Raw genomic sequence first — 22,257 nt, forward strand, 5'->3', positions numbered from 1 at the left:
ATCTGCGGAGTCACGAATGGTGCTGAACATTGTGCAATCATCAGCGAACATCCCCACTTCTGACCTTATGATTGAAGGAAGATCATTGATGAAGCAGCTGAAGATGGTTGGGCCTAGGACACTACCCTGAGGAACTCCTGCAGTGATGTCCTGGAGCTCAGATGATTGATCTCCAACAAAAACAACCATCTTCCTTTGTGCTAGGTATGACTCCAGCCAGCGGAGGGTTTTCCCCCTGATTCCCATTGACCTCAGTTTTGCTAGGGCTCCTTGATGCCATACTCGGTCAAATGCTGCCTTGATGGCAAGCGCAGTTACTCTCACCTCACCTCTTGAATTCAGCTCTTTTGTCCATGTTTGAACCAAGGCTGTAATGAGGTCAGGAGCTGAGTGGCCCTGGCGGATTACAAACTGAGCGTCACTGAGCAGGTTGTTGCTAAGCAAGTGCCGCTTGATGGCACTGTTGATGACACCTTCCATCACTTTACTGATGATTGAGAGGAGGCTAATGGGGCAGTAATTGGCCGGGTTGGATTTGTCCTGCTTTTTGTGTACAGGACATACCTGGGCAATTTTCCACATTGTCGGGTAGATGCCAGTGTTGTAGCTGTACTGCAACAGCTTGGCTGGGGGCACGGCAAGTTCTGGAGCACAGGTTTTCAGTACTATTGCCGGAATATTGTCAGGGCCCATAGCTTTTGCAGTATCCAGTGCCTTCAGTCATTTCTTAATATCACGTGGAGTGAATCGAATTGGCTGAAGTCTGGCATCTGTGGGACTTCAGGAGGTGGCCGAGAGGGATCATCAACTCTGCACTTCTGGCTGAAGATTGTTGCAAATGCTTCAGCCTTATCTTTCGCACTGATGTGCTGGGCTCCCCCATCATTGAGGATGGGGATATTTGTGGAGCCACCTCTCCAGTTCGTTGTTTAATTGTCCACCACCATTCAGGACTGCAGAGCTTGGATCTGATCCGTTGGTTATTTATTTATCTGAAATATTCTGCCATAAACATTGATAAATCATGTCACCTATTCATTATTCATCAAATAGTAATTGATTTAACAATTGTACCAGTTTTTCAATGATTTATTAATTATGGTCCCGTTTTACTCAGTGACAGATTAAGTAATCGTGACTCTGAATTAACAATGAATCTAATTATAAAACGATTACAATCATTTATACTTGTTTCTATTTGTAAATGTTATGCAATGACTGGAAACAAAGCAAACAATGTCCAATGTCGCCTGTTAAGTATAAAAATGTCATTACAACTGTCCCTTAATGCCTATCGTTTCCCAACTCTCGATTCCTTCAGTCTCAGCGTTCATTGTTCGTGCAATATCCAGAATATAAGCATTATCATGTATTTTTCAACTGATAGACAAAATTATCATACAGTTTCGCGACGATACATCTTAAATGTAGTTGGTGCACGATTGAAGCTTTGAATATGATGTATGGCCAGTGTGCTTTCAGGAAATCATTGACAATACAACAATGTTATCAGCGACCTCAGTACAGAGTTCCTTTCATTTCGCAGTAATACGGTAATACTGGTAATTCACTCACACAGTGTCAATATGGGCCTTCACCTTCTATCGGCAGGTGGTTACTTTGACTTCCGAGCGAATCTTGTAAAACAATTAAACGTGAATTTGCACACAAGGTCCCAAAAATAATAATGTGCTGCCGTGATGTTCGTTTAGGAACACTTTGTTCGGAAGAGTACGATAGGAAAGACATCACATCGGCCGCACAAATGGTTAGTCAACAAAAACTGATTTGGCAGCTACCGAGGTTGTGAATTTGAGGTTCACATAAAACAGCCTAGGAGTGTTTGTTATTCAACTATGCAGCATGGCATTAGTACTTCTTGAACTATCAACCTGGACTTTCAAAAGGGTCTCGAAACCACATCCTCCTGACTCAGAGAGGAGAGTGGAACCACTGAACCACGGCTGCTGCAGTGAAGGGCGATGGAGATAAAGTGACCAGAGAATGTCCACAGGAGAACATTCACCAAAGGCCCGTGTCGCTGCCGCAGATTAACTGGAATAACTTCATAATCTCATCATATCCCATTCTGTGAATGCTGTTCACATTCTTAAATAAAACCGTAACAGCCCGAGACTATCAATGTAGAAAACCATTGGAGTATTTGCTGGAGTTTGGAAGAACATTGTTCGACCGATAAACATGTCTCAAATGGAAGATGGAGGAACGGCAGTGCATGATATTCTCGTAATTTCCGTAACAGACCTGAAATTAGCAAAGTAATAACTTCAAGACGAACAGAGCAAAGGATCAGAACAGCAGGGAGAGCAGTCATCGAGAGAGAGATGGATTTACACCATCAGGATCAGTTTATAGAGACTTACCGGGAACAATCATTTGTCCCGATAGAGGTTTCAGTTACACTGATTCCAGTCTTGCGATTAATGTTTCACTCATTTCAGAAGTTCTGATGATCTGGTGATTAACGCAGAGGAATATAAGAACACAAGAGGAGGTTATTCAGCCCCACAAGCCTTTCCCAACACTCCATTAGACCCTGGCTAATCTGTATCTTAACTCCATTCACCGACCTTGGTTCCATCGTCCTTGATGTCTTACCTGCAAAAAATCTATCAATCTCAGTCTTGAAAATGTAATTGAGCAAGCAGTAACAGGCTTTAAAGAGAATGAACTCCAGATTTCCAATATTCCTTCTGTGAAAAATTATTCCCTGCTTTCATTCTTAAATGGCATAATTCTAATTTTTAGATTATTTTCCCTTGTTTTCGATTACACGGCGCCAGGAAACAGTTTACTTCTAACTACCCAACCAAATCCCTTTATCAATTTAAATACTGGGACTGTGTTACCCATCAAAATTCCGAACACAAGGGAACACAGCTTAAGTTTATGGATCCTGGGGCGCTGCCCCACTGGATGCAGTACTCCAGCGGGGGTCTGACCAAGACTCTGTACAACTGCATCTCATTCACAGTTTGTCATTCATACATCCGTGAGATAAAGGAAAGTAACATTACATTAACATGCATCACCGACCTCTGTCTCCCAGCTCGCAACCAATTCCCTCCAATTCGGTACATCCTCATTTTTGCGATTAATCTCTGGACGAAAGCTTACCAAAACAGCTGCATTTGTTGCAATATAGGGACAGGTGGGGATGTTTGGTAGGAATATGGGATTAGTGTAGGATTGGTATAAATGGGTGGTTGATGTTCGGCACAGACTCGGTGGGCCGAAGGGCCTGTTTCAGTGCTGTATCTCTAATCAATCTAATCAAACCAATCGGTGGCGCAATACTAGCACATGCGCAAATGCAGCCTCTTTCACTGAAACGTCACTGTCTCAGATGTTCAGGCAGCTGCCAGGATTAAAGATGGCGCTGCTCTATTTATACAAGGAAGTAATCCTATTAAATACAAAGGATATTTTATGATTGAATATACATGTTGTGATATTTTTGGGAGATAGTGAATTGGCACCCCGATCGATGGAGAAGAAAATCGGGCAGAGTACAAAATGTGCTGCCAATTCGTCATAAACATTTTATATGACTGACCAGGACTGATTTCACGTGAAAACAGCTACTAGTTCCCACCCCACTGACCACTCTCCCCCCTTGGCAACTCGCTTTCACCCCCTCCTCCCTACAGGCCGTAGCAACCCCCCTCCTCCGCCCCCCAGACCTCGCTGCTCCCCCCCCCCCCCCATTTCCCTGGCCGATTGTTCCCCGCTTACGCCACCCCGTTCTCCAGACGGTCGGTCACTCCCCGCCCTATCCAGCCTCTAGCTCTAGGCCGTGCCGTTTGCCGCCTGTCGGCCACTCGCTCCCACTCGCCGAGAGCTAGCGGCTGGAGGCGAGGTGTGGGTGGGGGGGGTGGGGGGGGGTGGCAGGGATCGAGTTGGTGGTGGGGAGTCGGGGTGGTGCGGTGGGAGGGGAAGCTGGGAGTGAGCTCCTGACTTCACTCATCAAGGATAGAATTTCAAGTGTTGTTGACAGCAGTCCTAATCATATGCGGAGAGCATTTACACAGTACAACAAACCCTTTCCTCACGTTACAATTCATTTTGCCAAGATCAATGAGGAGAGGCAATAATAAAATAAAGGGTGCAGTTCTAAAGTGGTTCTTGGAGCAGGGGAACATATCTGGGGATGTTTGTACAAAAACCATTGACTGTGGCGTGGCAGGTTGTGAAAACGGTTCAAACAGCAAACAGGACTCTCGACAAATATGGGCTGTGAGGACAAAAGCAAGTTCATCGAGTCATTTATGTCATAGAAGAAGGCTATTCGGCCCATCACGTTCAAGACCATGTTATCAAATCATCATCATAATATATTTTCTAAAAGAAACCAATACTTACATTTAGGTGAGACAGGGACAGCAGCAGATGGAGATGGTGAGAAGGGTTAACTGAAGGCAGTGAGACAGGGACAGCAGCAGATGGAGATGGTGAGAAAGGTTAACTAAATGAAGTGGTACAGTGACACCAGCAGATGAAGATGGTGAGAGGGGTTAACTGAAGGCAGTGAGAAAGGGACACCAGCAGATGGAGATGAAAGGGTTGGATGGTGTGGGGAGTGTGTGGGTGGAGCTAATTGAGTGCAGTGAGACTGGGACATCAGCTGATGGAGAAGAGAGAAGCGGAAACTGAATACATTGAGACAGGGACACCGGCAGATGGAGCTGGTAGGGTTGAGGGTGAGGGGGACGGAGGGCTAACAGTGTCCAGTGAGACAGGGATGTCAGAGACGGAGATGGTGAGATGGGTTAAATGAATGCAGTGAGACAGGAACACGAGCAGATGGAGATAGAGGGGGTTCATAACTGAGTGCAGTGTGACAGGGGCACCAGCAGATGGAGTTTGTGAGGTGGGTGTAACGGAGTGCAGCGTGACAGAGACAAAAATAGATGAAGATAGAGAGAAGGGGTAACTGACAGCAGTGAGGCAGGGACACCAGCAGATGGATATGGTGAGAAGGGGAACTGAATGAAGTTGGACAGGAACACAAACGTATGGAAATGGTGCGGTGGGTGGAACTGAGTGCAGAGAAACAAGGACGCCAGCACAAGTCCAGGGGACTCGCTATTTGAAACACCACTCTTCACTGTAAGCCGTCTGGAGAAGTCGCTGCTGGAAATTCCTTGGCAGAAATTCCACAAATTCCACAGCGCTGATGACGATAGAGAAGCTGTTGGCTAAAAGAAACAGTAAAAGACCAAAGGCAGCACATTCCCTTTACAAGAGTGATCTGTTTATTTTTCTGTCGGCAATTCATAAACATTTATCATTCACCTCCAAATCTTCTTCAGATATTCGTTACAAACAGGCTGATTCTCCTTTCACACGCATTCCCCACATGCTCTGACATTTACAACGCATTTAAACCCCCATTCCGATACAGGCCGATACCTCACTGCTGGGTCCTATATCTCCATGGGTCTCGGAGCATGAGTTAATCCAGTAAAAGGTCTGCCCCTATTACAGCCTTTCCATCTGGATAATACTAGCTCTTCTAACTGGGTCATGGACTCCCATATAGGGAAACACAGGTTTTGTCAGACATTATCCAGCATTGAAGCGCGAGCAGAGTGAGATAGAGATTGTGTCTGTTCAGTTCAGGCAAGGAACAGAAGAACACAAGATGGGAAACGAGATGAAATTCACATTCAATGCTGGGAATTCCACCGTTATTTTCTTTGTTTCAATAATTTAAACATTATTCTCAGTGGGTATTTCATCACATTCTCCAGCTCCTCTCTGAATTTAGTCTGTGTCACTGCATAAATACACATGTTTGTGCAGCAACTTAAAAGCAGGAGCATAAAACTGATGAATACTGCGATAAACAAAGGATCATTGACACCTGTTGTATAATAACAGTTTGTTATTCGGGTTGATACGAAAACTACCAAATACGTCATCCATAGCAGTGTTAAGTTTCCAGAATAGCGAACAGTAAGATAACGGATTTCCTCCGGTTCTCCATCTCCTGATCATTGTGATTCGCATCATGCTTGCTGCCTCTCAGCCTCCTGCGGACTCTATTGGCCGCTAAATAGTGTCCCACCGTCAGAGTATTGAGCAACAAGATCAGGAATGTTGGGAGCAGTGGGGTGAAACAGTGGTCAATCCAGCTAAATGCTGCCCATGCCGCTACAATGTAATACTGCAGCTTTTGATGGCAGCCCCATGATATGTTGTCAATTATCATGCTGGGTTCAAATGTAAAGTACCATGGAATGTTTTTTAAACAGAACAGCAGGCACCCAACGACTATAACCATTGTTGCCATTTTCTCGGTGCAATACTTAGTCCTCAGCTTCTGATGGCAAATAGTAAGAAAACGATCAAAAGTGAAAGCGACTGTTAACCAGACAGGAATATCAGCGACTGCATGAACCAGGATGTTGTGGAAAGAACACACAGGGGTGAGAAACAGGAAGGTAGTCAGGAAATAATAACTATTAATCCGATTTAGTACCACATCAGTAATAATGAGCAGTAGATCCGCCGCTGCCATGGAGATCAAGTACCGAGTGATATATCTGGAGAGACCGCACTTTGCCCGGGACAGGATAATAATCGTCATCACATTTGCTGCAAACGGAAAATGAACAGAACAAAAAGTTATCAGCCATTAGGTTGCAACAAAACATTCATTTTCACAGTATATCATATGAAATGTACCTTACTGCAAGATCTGGTGATGGGAACTAAATTCTACCGCTGCTAGAATTCTGTAATTGAAAGGATATAAATATAACATTGCAATAATAAAAGGAAAACAAAGGAAAATTAATTTCAGATAACGTTGTTATTAATTGGGAGATAAATGATAAGTGGGGAACAGTGAAAATAACATCGATCCAAAATGTAGTAAATACTGAAATTGATCCACCAAGAATGAGATCAAATGGCAGAGTTTAGATCCCTGAGCAGGAGAGGGGATCCAGCATATCCAGTCTATCTGCAGATCAAATGTCTCTCATACTTAGTATCATTCTGGTAAATTTCCTTTCACCACATTTAAGGTCTTCATATCCGTCCTGAAGTGTGGTGCCCAGAATTGCACACAATGATTCAGATGATGCATAACCAGTTATTTATAATTTTAACTACAACTTAGTTGCACATTGATAACTTATGTTATGCCCTCCCTGAAAAGGATAATACTTCGAATTTAATAACAGCTTTACAACAATGAAGCGCTTACAGGGCAAAGAAAGCTCAGCCTAGAAAGAGGGAATCATGAGATTATGTTTTTGGAGCCAACATAGGCGCCTGTGTTGTAATGTTCAATGATTCAAATGGTTCAGGGGCTTGAAACCCAAGCTCTGATTGCAAAGTAGGCACTTCTTTATGTCTCATTGTGCTACATCATGGCTTAGTGTCAACGGCAATACACATGAATTTTTTTTCTGTCTCAGTGACAAACATCTGCCCAGCCATTTTGTCTGCTTACATTTTTAAGTTTTGTCTTCTGCTTGCAGGCCTCTTCTGTGTTTTCAATTAATTTAAGACAAAAAACATTTACACTGACTAGCAGCTGGGCAGGAATAGCAGTTAATCAAAGCCTTTTCCTGCAGCAAACATTCAATATGCACGGAGCTCGCCAGAACAACAAGCTCTGTCCTGTACTCATACTTCAGGGGAAGAAAACCAACTAACAAGCAAATCTCCTGCGCTGTCTCCCTGGGATCTGAGGATGTGAAACGTCTCTTCTGCATGGTAGCTTCCTTGATAACAATTTGTCACGAAAACATGCTATGACAAATGATAATTATTTTTAATCCACCATCTTCAATCCTCAATTATTTTTTTAAATAAAACAGATGAGAGGTACTTTGCTAGCAGCTAAGATGGTCGCCACAATTTAAATCACTTTACCCTACATTCCAATGCATCGAGGTGGAGACGAGTTGTCTGCCCAGTCCCGTCAAGAACAATGATCTGGGGAATTTGATGGAACTACCTACCCTGCTCCTATTAGCAATACATTAAGGCAATCACTTGGGACACTAAAGATGTGGAGACAGACCACAAAAACTAATCACTTGAACAATGGGACACTAGTTGAGAGAAGGGAATTCATAGACATGAAATGATTAATTTGCAAGAGGGAATACACACTGATAGCCATCATGTAGAATCACAGGGTGACGATCATGCAACAGGTACACCATCTATGTGTTTAAGCTGGTGTTTACCTCTGCATCATCCGAGACAAGAAACCAGAGACCAATGAGAGAAGACCAAAGTGCGTCCCTCCTCCATCTCGCTCTCTCAGTCCACCTTGCAACTTGTAACTCTGCCTGCTGGTGCAACCAACTAGGCTTATCACTGTTGCAGAGAGAGACCCCATGAGGGAAATCGAATGCATCACTGTTTTCAGGAGAACTACGGAATCAGCGGTCTACATCTACAAACCAGACATCTCAGGACAATCGAATTCTGACTGAAGCCAGCCTATTCACCGTATTCCACAGACTGTATAACCGTTTTTATTGCTCTAGACTCTAATCCGACCAATCTCTCCTTCCCCACTTTGTAACCTAATTGTGTGCATTTGTGTGTGTGTGCGTGTATGTGAACCTCGAGAGAGTGTTTACCTGTGTTTCTGTGTGTATGTGTATGCGGATGCGGGTGAGAGAGAAAGAGAAAATTGGAGCATAGATTATTATTTTACTTAAAATCATCTTAGGTACAATAAATCTAACCTCTTTCTTTGTTAAACGCAAGAAAACCTGCCTGATTGGTTCTTTTTTAATGATCATAGCACATAAGTAGTTAAACATTCACTGAATTGGCAAACATACCCACATTACTAAAATAAATAAACCTGTTATGATCAAACAAGGAGAGGGACATGAGGCGACCAATTTGACCCTTCTATACATGATCAGAACAATGTTGATTAGACAAATCTAATCTGGGTTACACAGAGATAGGGAAACAGAACATCCAAAAGCACAGCTTCAGAAACCTTGATTGGTGAACGTTGTTTTATTTTTTTTTACAATTTTGTCACATCAATACCTTTCTCATTCACACTTGCAGCATCTTCAGCAGAAAACTGTGCTACAGTCCAATAATTAACATTTTACTCTCAAGCTGTTCGACACTGAATGAGGTCTGTCTGATACCTCTGCAAGTACAGAATGTGGGCGAATACAACTCAATATTTAACCAGAACAACTGATCGCCCGTAAATGAGATTGTTCATCCTGATGAACACCAAGCAAGCTACTCAACTTTAATTTCACTTTTTAAGGTATTTCAAAGAAACATGATCTTACATGTTCTATGTTTTCTATAGTGTAGGTCAGATGGTTTCACAGGTCGGCGCAACATCGAGGGCCAAAGGACCTGTACTGCGCTGTAATGTTCTATTGTTTCTCATACCCTGGTTTTTCATATCCTCTAATAAATATATTCTGTTGCACAAAAGTCCTTGGAGTAAAAGCTGTTCATTAAGACAGTTTGCTCAGTGGAATATAACTAACATCCCCTTTCACATTCCCTGGATGATTGTGTCCATGGAGGGTTTTCTGTGGTATTAAAAGGGCCTCTCTGCATAAATCTCTACATTCGAACCGTCAGAGACCTGTGGCTGGCAAAACAGACAGTCGTGCTTCTCATAAGAAATGGAATATCCTGTAATTTACCAGATAGACCGAATTTACTATCCTGTCCTTGCAGTGGTTAGTGTTCCTGGTAAGACAATGAAACGAGAAAGTGACATTGAATGTTTGCTGTTCGGTGGTATCAATTAAGTGTAAAGTGATTTTATTACTTTCTCAATATGATTCTTAATCGAAATAATAGAGTTACTTCAATTTTCACCTCAACACTGAAACAAGCATCTGCTTTGCGTTTGACAATGAAAACACTACCCTAAATCTGGCACTGAATCAGAAAAAAATAGCATTTTTTTAATGCCGCTGTGTTGTTAAGTGGGTTAAACGCACATCATAGGGATTTTATTAATTACAGCATTTTAACATTATTTTATGTATACCTTTGATTTCATGGCAGAAACCTTTCTTATTGCATGGACTTGATTCCAGCTTTGATTTTGGCTCATTTAAGTGGAAGCCAAAGTCCTGCGACTTCTGTTCATGGCTTGCTTTCCTGTCACCAGATTTTTCATTCTGTGCTTTGCCCAGGCACATGGGTGGTAAGGAGAAAACTTATCTTATTGTTTAAAAACCAGGAGTCTGGAACTAGCTGTAACTGTTCTGGAAAAGTTCAATCTAAATGGAAAACTTTTTGTTGGAAATCATAAAGTGTCCTGACTACCACGATGGACTGCAGCTTTACAATTTATGGAAAGTCAAAGGAGACGGTTTTGACATTGTGTGACAGTGTAAAAGGGAAGATAGCGAACTGGTAGCCTGTTGTACATCTCTGCTGCCACACACTGGCAAAAAGTCAATATCTAACCCCATGTGTCACAAAGGGGAGTCGCTCTCCTTGTTTTGTAAACCATAATGCAAAAGAACAAGAGGGTACCTCAATGGTGTACGGACTATTACTCAACAGGGCAAGTGGGCGTTCTTGATGTTGTACCAACCATAACCCAAAAGAGCGAGAGTGCACTCTCTATGTTGCATGAGTCATTTCTAACAAGGTTAAAGTGCATTCCCTATCTTGTTTAAGTCATTCCCAACAGGGTGAGAGGGTGCTTTCAACTGTAATCCAACCGGTGGGAGTACGAACTCGCTGCTGTCGAGGCCATAAGCCTCTCAGGCGGAACTGATTTTCAGGTATTTAGTTTTGGAGACGCTGGCATATGTTAAAGGGGCATCAATGTGTTTCAGAGATGCAAATTCTCCAGAACTACCGTGGTATATTTTATACCCCAGAATCTTTTTTCGCTATCTGATATGAAACTCTTCATTTGGATTTTCAGTCATCCTTTTCTACATTTGTCACAGGTTCCACTTCCCGTCAAAAATGTTATTTGCAGTAACAATTACACTTAATTCGCAACCAGAGAACTGATATTATAGTACATTCTTTATTGATTTTAGATTTTATTTTTCTTGGCTGTGGGAGTCGCTGTCGAGGCCTGTATTCATTGTTTATCCCTAATTGCAATTGGGAATGTGGTGGCAAACCAATGTCCTGAACCGCTGCATCCATATTGTGTCACTAAACCCACAGTGCTGTTTGGAAAATATTTCCTGGATGTTGACCCAGCGGCAGTGAAGGAATGGGGACATAATTCCAAGTCACTATTGTGTGCGACTTGGACAAGAACTGGCAGGTGATGATGTTCCCATGCATCTGCTGCCCTTGTTCTTCCATGTGGTAGAGGTCGTAGGCTTGGAAGGTGTTGTGGAAGGAGGTATGGGGATTTGTAGTACTTGTAGATGGTACACTGCGACTACTGTGCACTGATAGATGACGCAGTGAATGTTTAAGCTGTTGGATGGTGTGCCGATCAAGCGGGCTGCTTTGACTTGCATGGTGTTGAGCTTTTGGAGATGTACTCATACAGGCAATTAAAGAGTATTCATTCACACTCCCGAATTATGGCTTGTAGATGATGGACTGGATTTTGGGAGTCCGGAGATGAATTACTCGCCACAAAATTCCTAGCCTGTGAATGGCTCTTATAGCCAGAGTATTTATAATGCGGTTCCAATGAAATTTCTTATCAATGTCAACTCTCAGGATGTTGACGATGGACGTTTCAAAGGTTTTAATGTCATTGAATATCAAGGGCAGGTGGTGAGATCATCTCTTGTTATTTATGCTTATTGTCTGGCACTTGTGTAGCTCGAATGTTACTTGCCACTTATCAAACCAAGCCTGAATGATTCCCAAGTCCTGGTGCATGTGCCACGGATGGCTTTAGCATCAGCAGAGTCGTGAATTGTACGGAACAATGTGTCATCATCAGCTAGTATCCCCACCTCTAACCTGACAGCGGAGAGGTCATTGATGAGTCAGTGGAAAATAGTTGGGCCAAAGGCACTACCCTAAGGAACTCATTCAACGATGTACTGGGGCCGAGATGATTGTCCTGCAAAAATTGCAACCATCTTCCTGTTGTTTTGTATGACTCCAGCTAGTGGAGACTTTTCCCCTGATTCCTATTGACTTCAATATTGTTAGGTTTCCTTGATACACAGTTGGTCAAATAGTGCCTTGACGTCAAGGGCAGTCGGTCTCGCTGCTCCTCTGTAATTCAACTCGACGGTACATGTTTGGACCAAGCCTACAATAAGGTCTGGAACCTATTGGCCCTGGCAGAGCAGAAACTAAGCACCAATGAGCATGATATTACTGAGGAAGTGTTGCTCGATAACACCATCATTTTTGAAACAAGGGTTTTGGGATTGTCTAGTTGTAAATTTTGGTGTTGCTGTTTCTTACAGTTAACTTGGTGGCGATTGTGATCCTATCCCGAGGCAAGTGTGGTCTCTCAAAATGTATCACGCGATACCTGGTCGCCATGGCAGCGGCGGATCTAATGGTAGTTATCATCCATGTGATATTTTACCGGATCAATAGGATGTATTTGTCGATTAATTTCCTGTTCCTGACTCCTGTATGCATTGTAAACTTCGGCATGTATATGGTAGCTATAGACTGCTCTGTTTGGTTTACTGTGGCCTTCACTTTTGATCGCTTTGTGGCAATTTGCTGTCAGAAGCTGCAATCAAAATATTGCATTGAGAAAACAGCGACAGTGATCATCGCCACGGTGTTTTTGGTGAGCTGTGTGAGGAACATTCCCTTTTACATTTCAGCTGAACCTGCCTTTATAATTGACAACGTGCCATGGCATTGTGTTCCCAGTGCTGCTTCTCTCACTTCCTCCTTCTGGAAGGCGTACGAGTGGATCGACAGCATCATAACCCCTCTATTGCCAATGCTGTTAATTCTGTTGTTCAATGCTCTGACAGTGAAACATATTGTAGCAGCAAATAAAGTCCGCAGAGGACTCCAGAGCAGCAGTGAGAATCAAAATGATCCAGAGATAAAGAATCGGACAAAATCAATGGTTTTGCTCTTCGCTATTTCTGCCAATTTCATACTATTATGGATAACATATGTTATACATTCTGTAAACTGGCCAGTGATAAACTTTGATTACGCTGACAAATATTACAGTAACCCGATATATGTAACCCAGCAAGTTGGCTTCATGCTGCAGCTTCTCTGTTCGTGTACAAACACTTGTATCTATGGACTGACACAAAAGAAATTCAGGGAGGAGCTGAAGAATGGGGTGAGATATTTGTTCACACTGAATGGAAATGTATGTAAACAACAGAGAACTAGCATGGACGTGGAGTCAGGTTTATAAGTCACTGTCTTTTGTTTCCCTGAAAATTCGTCAGTAGTCGAGAGGTAAATAAAAGATTGATTTGTTTCATCGAGATTTTTGCCACTTTTGTATAATGGCCAAAATATTAACGATGGATGTTAATGTGGAAAAATAAAAGGTAAAAAATACAGAAAGGAATAACAAGTGTACACTATGGAATATTCTGATGTTAATTTGAAGGACCGATGGCATTAAATAGCTTGTGATGCAACAAACCCACACAAGGATGTTCTGGCAAACGTTACAATTCAAGTTTGGATCAACACATAAATCATTTGGTTCCAGAGAAAAGAAACTCACATAGTTAAAAATGTAAAATTGGATGAAAATGCTTTCTTACAAAAGAGGGCCGATGGTATCAAATGTTAGGGGGGAAACATCTGTTCATTGCTGGGATCTTTACTCTCTCAATACTGATCAAATCTCAAAGAGGGCCCCATATTTTCTACCCTACATCCAAGGATACATACTTGAGAGTATCTGCTGCACGACTGGATCGTGCTGGAATACATGAAACAGGCGTCACTTACCGCTAATCACACCAACAGTCTTCTTGAAACATTCTCCCCTGCCTGTCCCGCCATCATCTCCAACAACAAGTCTGAGAAACTCAGGGACCTCTTTGCAATGTACATTGAGATCATCCGTTCACCTGCTCCTGTTGAAACTAAACTTCACTTCACCTCCAACCCAAACCTATTGCAGGCTCCACTGTACTGGCCCTGAGCCGAATAGTTTTGACAATTTCTCCCCAATCCCAACTCAATCTCTAAACCAATTTGTTCTATGTATGAAACTCACCTCCTTCTGCCCTGAGCTTGATTCTAATAAACAAATAACCGCTTGTTTCACTTTTTGAACCACACAAGAGTTGGTATTTAACCCGTGTCCTTCTTAGATTCCGTTCTCACTCTTCCAAGTTCGTTATTTTCACCTCTTCTTCAAAAGTCAACACTCGACGTCTCTATTCTTATGGCTACAACTCTATCCCGAACTTTCCTTTCATTTCCAAACCCCTCAACTTGTTTTTGTCTTCCAAATCCATGTGCATCATTCTTACACTTCCATGACTGAATATCTTCAATCAAGTTTTTATCCCTGCTACCATACTTAAATGATACTAACCAACGTGGAATAAACACACACGCTCTGTGACTGCTACCGTAGTGCACAATCACTCCACAAGACCTCTCCGATCTCTCTGCAACCTTTGACACGGTTGACAACGCTATTCTCCTTCAATGTCTCTGATCCAATGTCCAGCTCTGTGGCAGTGAACAAACCACTCATTATGCGATCAAACCACTTTCCCTGTTTACTAACGAATCAAATCGCTCTCTATATTGAATACATTATCAAACCACTCTCTCTATATTCATTAACTGATCGAACAACTCTCTCTCTTCATTAAATAGTCAAACCACTCTCCATGTAAAGGCACAGATCTGTAGAACACCCAGCCCTGCAATACTCGGACACAGATCTGTTGAATCCAGCACAATACTGTAAGGAAATTAACTTGCACAACACTCAGCATTGCATTATAAGGACACAGGCATTTACAATCCCAGGACTGCACTATAAGGACACATACCCTGTACAATACCAGCACTGTACAGTCAGAAGGCAGTTTGTGAAAAAAAATAGCACCAAAAGTAATTTGGACAGAAAAACATCCTGTTACACTGAGCATAAAGTGGAATTGGTGCCTGAAGCTCATCATCCACAATGTCACCCCACACGAATTAAGGAGCGGGATGTGTGGCATAGCATCATCAACCACAGCTGATGATTAAAATGTCTGTTAAAAGTAACTTTCCACTTTAAGTAGCACCAACATGTTTCTATGTTTGCATTATTTTGGGTGAAAAATGCTAACACAGATTGTCCATCAGATTGGAAAACGGCAACAACTTGCTATCAATTTCATGTAATGCCATGTCAGTGCAGTAAATTCTCTGACAATTCCCGGGAGCAAAGTGTTAGTTTGACATTTGCAGACTATGTTGACAGTTCCCGGGATGAGAGAGTATGATTGACAGCTGGAAACTGTGCAGAGAGATAAGTGCAGGAAGTTCTGTGACAAATCTCGGTAGTGCGTGATTGACAGTTGCCGACTTTATGCAACAGGGAAGGAGATGGATCTTCTTTGTCTGTTCCCTGGAGGAGAGGATCTCACAAAGAATCACATAGTATTGACAGCACATAGCAGGCTATTCAGCTCAAATGATCAATGCTCGTATTCATGCTCCACAAAAGTCTCCTCCCACACTTCTTCTCACCTCATCAAGTGATCTCTGTTCATCTCTCTCTCGTGTTTTCAGCTCGCCTCAGCTATTCCTTTTGGTAGCAAGTTCCACATTCTCACCGGTATCTTGGTAAAATAGTTTCCCTGAAATCCCATTTCCTCTATTGCTGGAAACACCTTTTCTACGTCTACGGTGTCAAATCCTTCCGTAGCATTAAATACCTCTTTCAGGGCACCCCAGTGTCTGTTCTTTTCTGGAGAAACGAGCTCCAACCTGGTCAAACTATCCAGAAAGCAACAATGTCTCTGTTCTGAAATAATTCCATTAAATCCGTTGTCCATTTTTCAGTGCCTCTGAGCTCTTTTAATAATAGGGAGACCAGAACTGCTTACAGAATTCCAAGTGTGATCTCAGAACCATTCTGTGCAAGTTTCGGATGACATCTCTGCTTTTCAATTCTATCCCTCTGGAAATGAACCTCAAGGTTTTGTTTGCCTTATTTACCTTCGACGCCACGTTTAGTGCTTTCCGTGTCTGTATTCCCACATCTCACTATTATTGCACCGGCATTTCGAAACCGACCTACCACGGAGTATTCTTACATATTGTTTGAAGGTTTTCATGCTGAGAGCGGCAAAGTTGTGGAAGACAATTTATGCCATGTGAATTACTATGAAAGGTGCAGTTGTTTTCTTGAAAGAAGAGTTCTCAGAAGAAGTGTTAAGACGGAGTGTTACTGAAACATATTCTTTCCGGCTTCTGGAGAAAAGACTGGATCTGTGGAAGAAATGGGTTTATATGTGGTGGAGGATGGGAGTGCGGGAGGGAGCTTGCTGTTCATTTGTCAGGCTTAGTGTGTCTCCCAATCAAATGTATCACCTCACCGTTATGTTTATTGAAGGTCACTTGCCAATTACTGGCCGTTTCCACAATATTATTAATGCCCTTCTATATTTTGTTTCAGGTCTCCTCTATATTATCTGTAAATCTCTTATTTGGTGTCAGCTGCAAATTTTGATATTGAACTTTCTATTCCCAAGTCCAAATCGCACATGTAAATGGTGAAAAACAGTGACCCCGCCACTGATCCCTGTGGATCAGCAGTTCCCACCTTCTGCCAATCTCAGCAAATGACTACCTTTAACCCTTATGCCCTGTTTTACGTGTTACATGCAGTTTGTTTTCCATTTTGCTTCTTCTAGCCTAACTCCGCATGTTATGATCTCAGAAAATAACTTATAGCTATGTTATGTTTATTTAACTAACCTTATTTACTTTTTGTATTCCTTCTTCAAAAATGCAATAAGGTTGGTTAAGTTTGCCCTTATGTTTCAAAATCCGTGCTGACAACTCTAATTTCTAGATTTTCTTTTTTTTCTATTTCACTTTTGATTGAGGATCTTTCCAATCACCTGCAGACTGTATTGAGAGAGTGAAGCGTGGGAAGTTTTCTGACAGTTCCCGGAATGAGAGTGTGTAACTGAAAGCTTCAGGCGGTATGAAGAGAGATAAGTGCAAGACGTTTTCTGACAGTTTCCAGGCTGAAAGGGTGTGATTGACAGTTGTAGCCTGTCCTGAAAGGGCGGTAAAGGCGGAAACCATCACTGCTTTAAAGACACTACTTGGAAATGCGCTTGAAGTGCCGCAAACAGAGGGCCTATGGAGCAACAGCTGTAAAGTGGGATTCGGCTGGACAGCTCTTTTTCGGCTGATTCGGACAGATAGACCACATGACGCCTTCCGTGCAATAAACTATGATCTTATGTTTCTATTTATGGCAATATTTCATCATTATCAACGAATATGCATTTCACTGAAAAATAAGAAACTCCACGGAAAGAGTGATTCATATTTAATTAACTAAGGGGGTTAAAGATAGTCTGAGATTAGACGAAGAGATTTATAATGCTGTTGCCAATGAGGTTGGTGGAAATGCAGGGGAAGAATGATTTCAAAAGGAAATTGGATGGACACATGAAGGAAGTAAACTTACAAGGCTAGAGGGATAGAGCGGGGGAATGACACTGATAGGATTGCGCGACAGAGAGCCGGAATGGCCTCCTTCTGTGCCTTTATGACTCTATGAAGACTAGTAAGCCTGAAAATTAGGAAAGTTTTAGAAAACAGCAAGAGATGGTGAAAATGATAAAAGAGGGAGGAAATAGAATATGAGAGTAATGTTGAAACACATTGCAAAATCTTCGACAAGCTAAATATAAAGGAGGATATTGACAATGAGAATAAGCAAATTGAAGTAATTATTATTAGCAAAGTACTGGGGAATTTAACGGGACGAAAAGCAAACAAACCGCCTGGATCTGATGGTCTACATTCAAGGCTTCTAAAAGAGATAGCTGCATATTCCTTCCCCCATTCGAGCTGATACTGTAAATGGTTCCCTCCTCTCGGGTACTGTCCACTTCCCTTTCAAAGCCGAAGTCATCATAAAACCCAAACAAAGGTTCACGGAGCTTTAATGTAGATTGAAGTTAGAATCATAGAATGGTTACAGTACGTCAGGAAACCATTTAGCCTTGTGTCCTTACCGGCTTTCTGCAAGAGGAAATCAACTAGTTCCACTCGCCAGATCGTTTGCTGTGGCCCGGCATCTTTCCTCTTCAGGTGCTTTTCCAATTCTCTTTTGACAGCAACTATTGCATTTGCCTCCATCACATGGTTAGGCAGTGTATTGCAGATCCAAGCCATTCAGTGTGAAGAACCAACTTTTTCTCATGTTGCCGTTGGTTCTTTTGCCATTCACCTTAAACTTTTTTTTTTACATTGCAATGAAAAGCATTCAAAACTGGCGTTTCATTACTTGAAGGGCGGAGGTATTACGAGACTGCTGCCATTCATTTTGTAAAATATATCTGAAAGAAATATAGTTGAATAATGGACATTGAGTCATATGGAGATTGCTGAACTTTGTAGTTTAAAAACAAAAGGGAAGGTCAACAGAAGGTTAGCTATTGGGCAGATCTCACTGGAAAATACCTGTTTACAAATAACCCAGTAGTGGGGTGCGTTTTGACCTGAAGACCTATTTACAAGGAAATGACAGGTCAGAATTTATGGTTGTCATAGTACTTGCTTCAGGAAAAAAGGGTAGTTTCATTTTGAATTGTTAAAAAAGCCAGTTGGTTTTGGGGGGAAAGGTAGTTGGAGTTTGCTTATTGAGCTTTCCAGAAGAACAGAAGAAAGTCTAGCCAGCTCATCATTTTCTTGAAAAGCAAATTGTTTTCCTATTGACTCATCTTTATTAAATAGCAGAATGCCATGCACAATTTTCTAATCTATAGGAACAGTTCTCAAATCGAGAGAACTCTGGAAGATTATAATTCGAATCTTTGCAATGTTTTCACTTACTTCTTTTAACCCAGGGATGAAAATCATCTGTTCCTGGGGATGTGTCAACTCTGCAGTGCGATTGTACACAGAAAATCAAGGTTGACACTCAAGTGCAGTCGTTCAGATGAGACGTAAAACCGAGGCTCCATCTGCGCAGTCTGGTGGATGTAAAAGATCCCATGGCACTGTTTCAAAGAAGAGCAGGGGAGTGGTTCCCTGTGTCCTGGCAAAGATGCATCCCTCAATCACCATCATAAAACCAGATTAACTGATCATTATCACATTGCTGTTTGTGATAGTTGTTTTGTGCAAAATTGTTGCCACATTTCTTGCTTAAACATCAATTACATTTCAAAAGTGCTCCATTTGCTGTAAAGCGCTTTGAGACCTGCAAGTCTTTCTTTCTTTGTAATTTCATCATTACCTTTATCTTGCTTATGGCAATGTTGTTCTTTTCCTGTCCCTGATTCAATAATAGTTGATTTGGGATGTCTAGCATGCTTACCTCTACCATAAATTCTGACACAAGTAGTTATTCAACATGTCCGCCATTTCCTTATCATTGACAACATCACCGTCATCAGTTTTAAGGGGCCCGCATTGCTTTTGCCATCTTATCTTTCCCACAGAAATCGTAAAAGCTTTTTGTGTTGATTTTGATATCCCTTAAAAGGTTATTTTGATATTGCTATTGTGTAGCTTTTGGTACCGGTTTTGTCATCTTTTGGTGACTTTTTAAAATCTCTGCCATTCACCAGAATCTGTGTGTTTTTTTTGTATCTTTTTCCCTTTGGTTACACTAAAGAAATTCACTACCTTTCTGACATGTGCAAACCTGCTTATCCGAATCTATATGTAACTTAAAAGCTCCCATTAAAAGCAATCTGACTTTGTTAATGTCAACACTTAAGCAAGGTACAGCGTCGCAGCTACTGCCGGGGGTGGGAACTATACACCAACTCCCGCTATAATCTTAAATCCTTTTCTACTTCTTGAATCTGTCCATAAAGTCTCCAGTACCTGCTTCATGCTCTATATCCTTTCTCAACATGGAAGTGCTTTCATCCTTAATCATTAAGGCTATCCCTCCCTCTTTACCATTTCCTCTAATTTTCCTGCAGATCTCATAATTTGGAGTATTCAGTTTCCAATCCTAACCATTTACACCCATATCTCAGTAACGACCACCAATGCATGCTCATTCAAATTGTATTTGTGCCTGCAATTCAGTCAATGTGTTCCTTATACTCCGTCCGTTTGTATAAAGAATGCTTATTTGGGCGCATGTCCTAATCGATCCTTCTGCTCCAATATTTTATTCATGTTTGCTATTGCTCTCTCCTGCTTGAATAACTTTACGTCCTTTAGATGTCCCGGGACCAGCAGTGTCCAAAGCACAATTTCTGAACTTCACTCTACTCTCTTCCGTTTTGTTGGACTTCAAGCTATTAGTCCGGATTTCTCTTTCCCCAGAGTATCAAATGCTAAGTCGTTCAGCACGAATGAGGGCCACAACAGCACCAAAATTCTGGCGATCGCACTTACTCCGAAAAGTCGCAGTGCACCTCAATGGCTCCAGCGGAGCATACGCTGATGGTCCCGCCAGGCAGCTTTGTAAAGCGTCAGGGACCAGTAGGTCAATAATTTTGGCTGATTGTCCACCATTACACTAATTTTCACACAGATGTATATGTGGCCGGTATTAACAGGCACAGAGCCTGCTCAGGAGCGCATCCCAATTGTAATCCAGTCTGATCAGTGGTGAGACAAAACGTTTCTCTGCCATTCTCTTGAGCACCTCCAAACATAGACTGGGAAAAAATAGCTGATTCTTGGATTTCAGACAAATTTGTGTATCAAACAGATCTGTAAAACAATACTTTATCTAAATATTTTTGCAGGTTCGTGTTGCCTTCACGCGATCATAAATTACAGATATGTCTTTCATCCGCATATTTTGAAATGTTAAAATGAAGTGTTTGATAAATAAAACGTTTATCACACGTGACCATTATGGCGGCCAGGATTTTCGCTCCGCTTTGATTTCAGTCAAAGGAATAAGCTGCGGTATATTAATGATGATCGATTGCAAAATGTAAATTATTTAGATGTTACAAATAAACATTCCGATTTATCGGGAATCCAGAGGTTTTGCAGTAGTGTTTTGCTGGAGGTTAGTTAATGTCAACAAATTTGTATGCTACAGAAACAAATTGTCAAACTCATATGGATCGACCAAAGCGGGAGAGTATCTTAGACCAAAGGCAGCTATATGAAGAACATTTTGGAGAATGTTTGTCAGACTTATGTTTACAGGCAGGATGGATTTGCAATGTAGAGCTGTTGCTGAGGTTTCCCTCTTGCTGGTCAGGAAGCCCTTTAGTAATGATGAACCCTTCAGGAATCTGTTACATTTCGCAGTTTCTAAGCTACGGTTCTGATCCTTTAACATCATTTTGCCTCTTCGTCCGAACTGGGAGGACTGAAGTCAGGGAATGCTCAGGAAAACTGTTTCCATTTCATCACTCATATTATATGTTTCTTTTGTACCTTACATTTGCAATGTGTGGTACATCTCCGAGACTCATTTATGATTTATTTTTTCCATTTGCAGATCTTCAGCTGAACAACACTTGGCTGAGGCACTGAGAACAGAAATGACACAACATGTACTCCACAGAGTGAACAGGACAACTTTAATGCCCATCACCAAGAGTGGGCCGGTAGTACCACTACTGACCGAGCTGGCCAAATACTGCAGAGCACGGTTTTCAGACGAGGCTAGCAGCAGGTGATGAAGGAACAAACATGAGACCATAGCCTAGATTAGATTAGAGATACAGCACTGAAACAGGCCCTTCGGCCCACCGAGTCTGTGCCGACCATCAACCACCCATTTATACTAATCCTACACTAATCCCATATTCCTACCAAACATCCCCATCTGTCCCTATATTTCCCTACCACCTATCTATACTAGTGACAATTTATAATGGCCAATTTACCTACCAACCTGCAAGTCTTTTGGCTTGTGGGAGGAAACCGGAGCACCCGGAGAAAACCCACGCAGACACAGGGAGAACTTGCAAACTCCACACAGGCAGTGCCCAGAATCGAACCCGGGTCCCTGGAGCTGTGAGGCTGCAGTGCTAACCACTGCGCCACTGTGCCGCCTACTTGACCAATCTACTTGTCACAGATGCATCTGCCCATGGCATTATTGAGAGGACTGATCACTGAACAATCTTTGTGGAAAATAAGTCTCGCCTTTACACTGAAGATGCCCGCCATTGC

At 42.0% G+C, this 22,257-nt stretch overlaps 1 protein-coding gene across 1 annotated transcript; it reads left to right on the plus strand.

Moving 5' to 3' along the window:
* Positions 1-12,030: 12,030 nt before the first annotated feature.
* LOC137362962 (probable G-protein coupled receptor 139) lies at positions 12,031-13,345 on the plus strand. Its single transcript, XM_068027082.1, has 2 exons — positions 12,031-12,088; positions 12,411-13,345. The coding sequence occupies exons 1-2, from the start codon at positions 12,031-12,033 to the stop codon at positions 13,343-13,345; spliced, it is 993 nt and encodes a 330-aa protein (XP_067883183.1).
* The last annotated feature ends 8,912 nt before the right edge of the window (positions 13,346-22,257 follow it).

The sequence above is a fragment of the Heterodontus francisci genome, unplaced genomic scaffold (assembly GCF_036365525.1).
Source record: "Heterodontus francisci isolate sHetFra1 unplaced genomic scaffold, sHetFra1.hap1 HAP1_SCAFFOLD_554, whole genome shotgun sequence".
NCBI classification, from domain to species: Eukaryota; Metazoa; Chordata; class Chondrichthyes; order Heterodontiformes; family Heterodontidae; genus Heterodontus; species Heterodontus francisci.

Coding starts and splice junctions, on each gene's coding strand:
- LOC137362962 (XM_068027082.1), top strand. CDS start 12,031: ATGTACTGGGGCCGAGATGATTGTCCTGCAAAAATTGCAACCATCTTC. Junction 12,089..12,410: donor AACCATCTTCCTGTTGTTTT/GTATGACTCCAG, acceptor TGTTTCTTACAG/TTAACTTGGTGGCGATTGTG.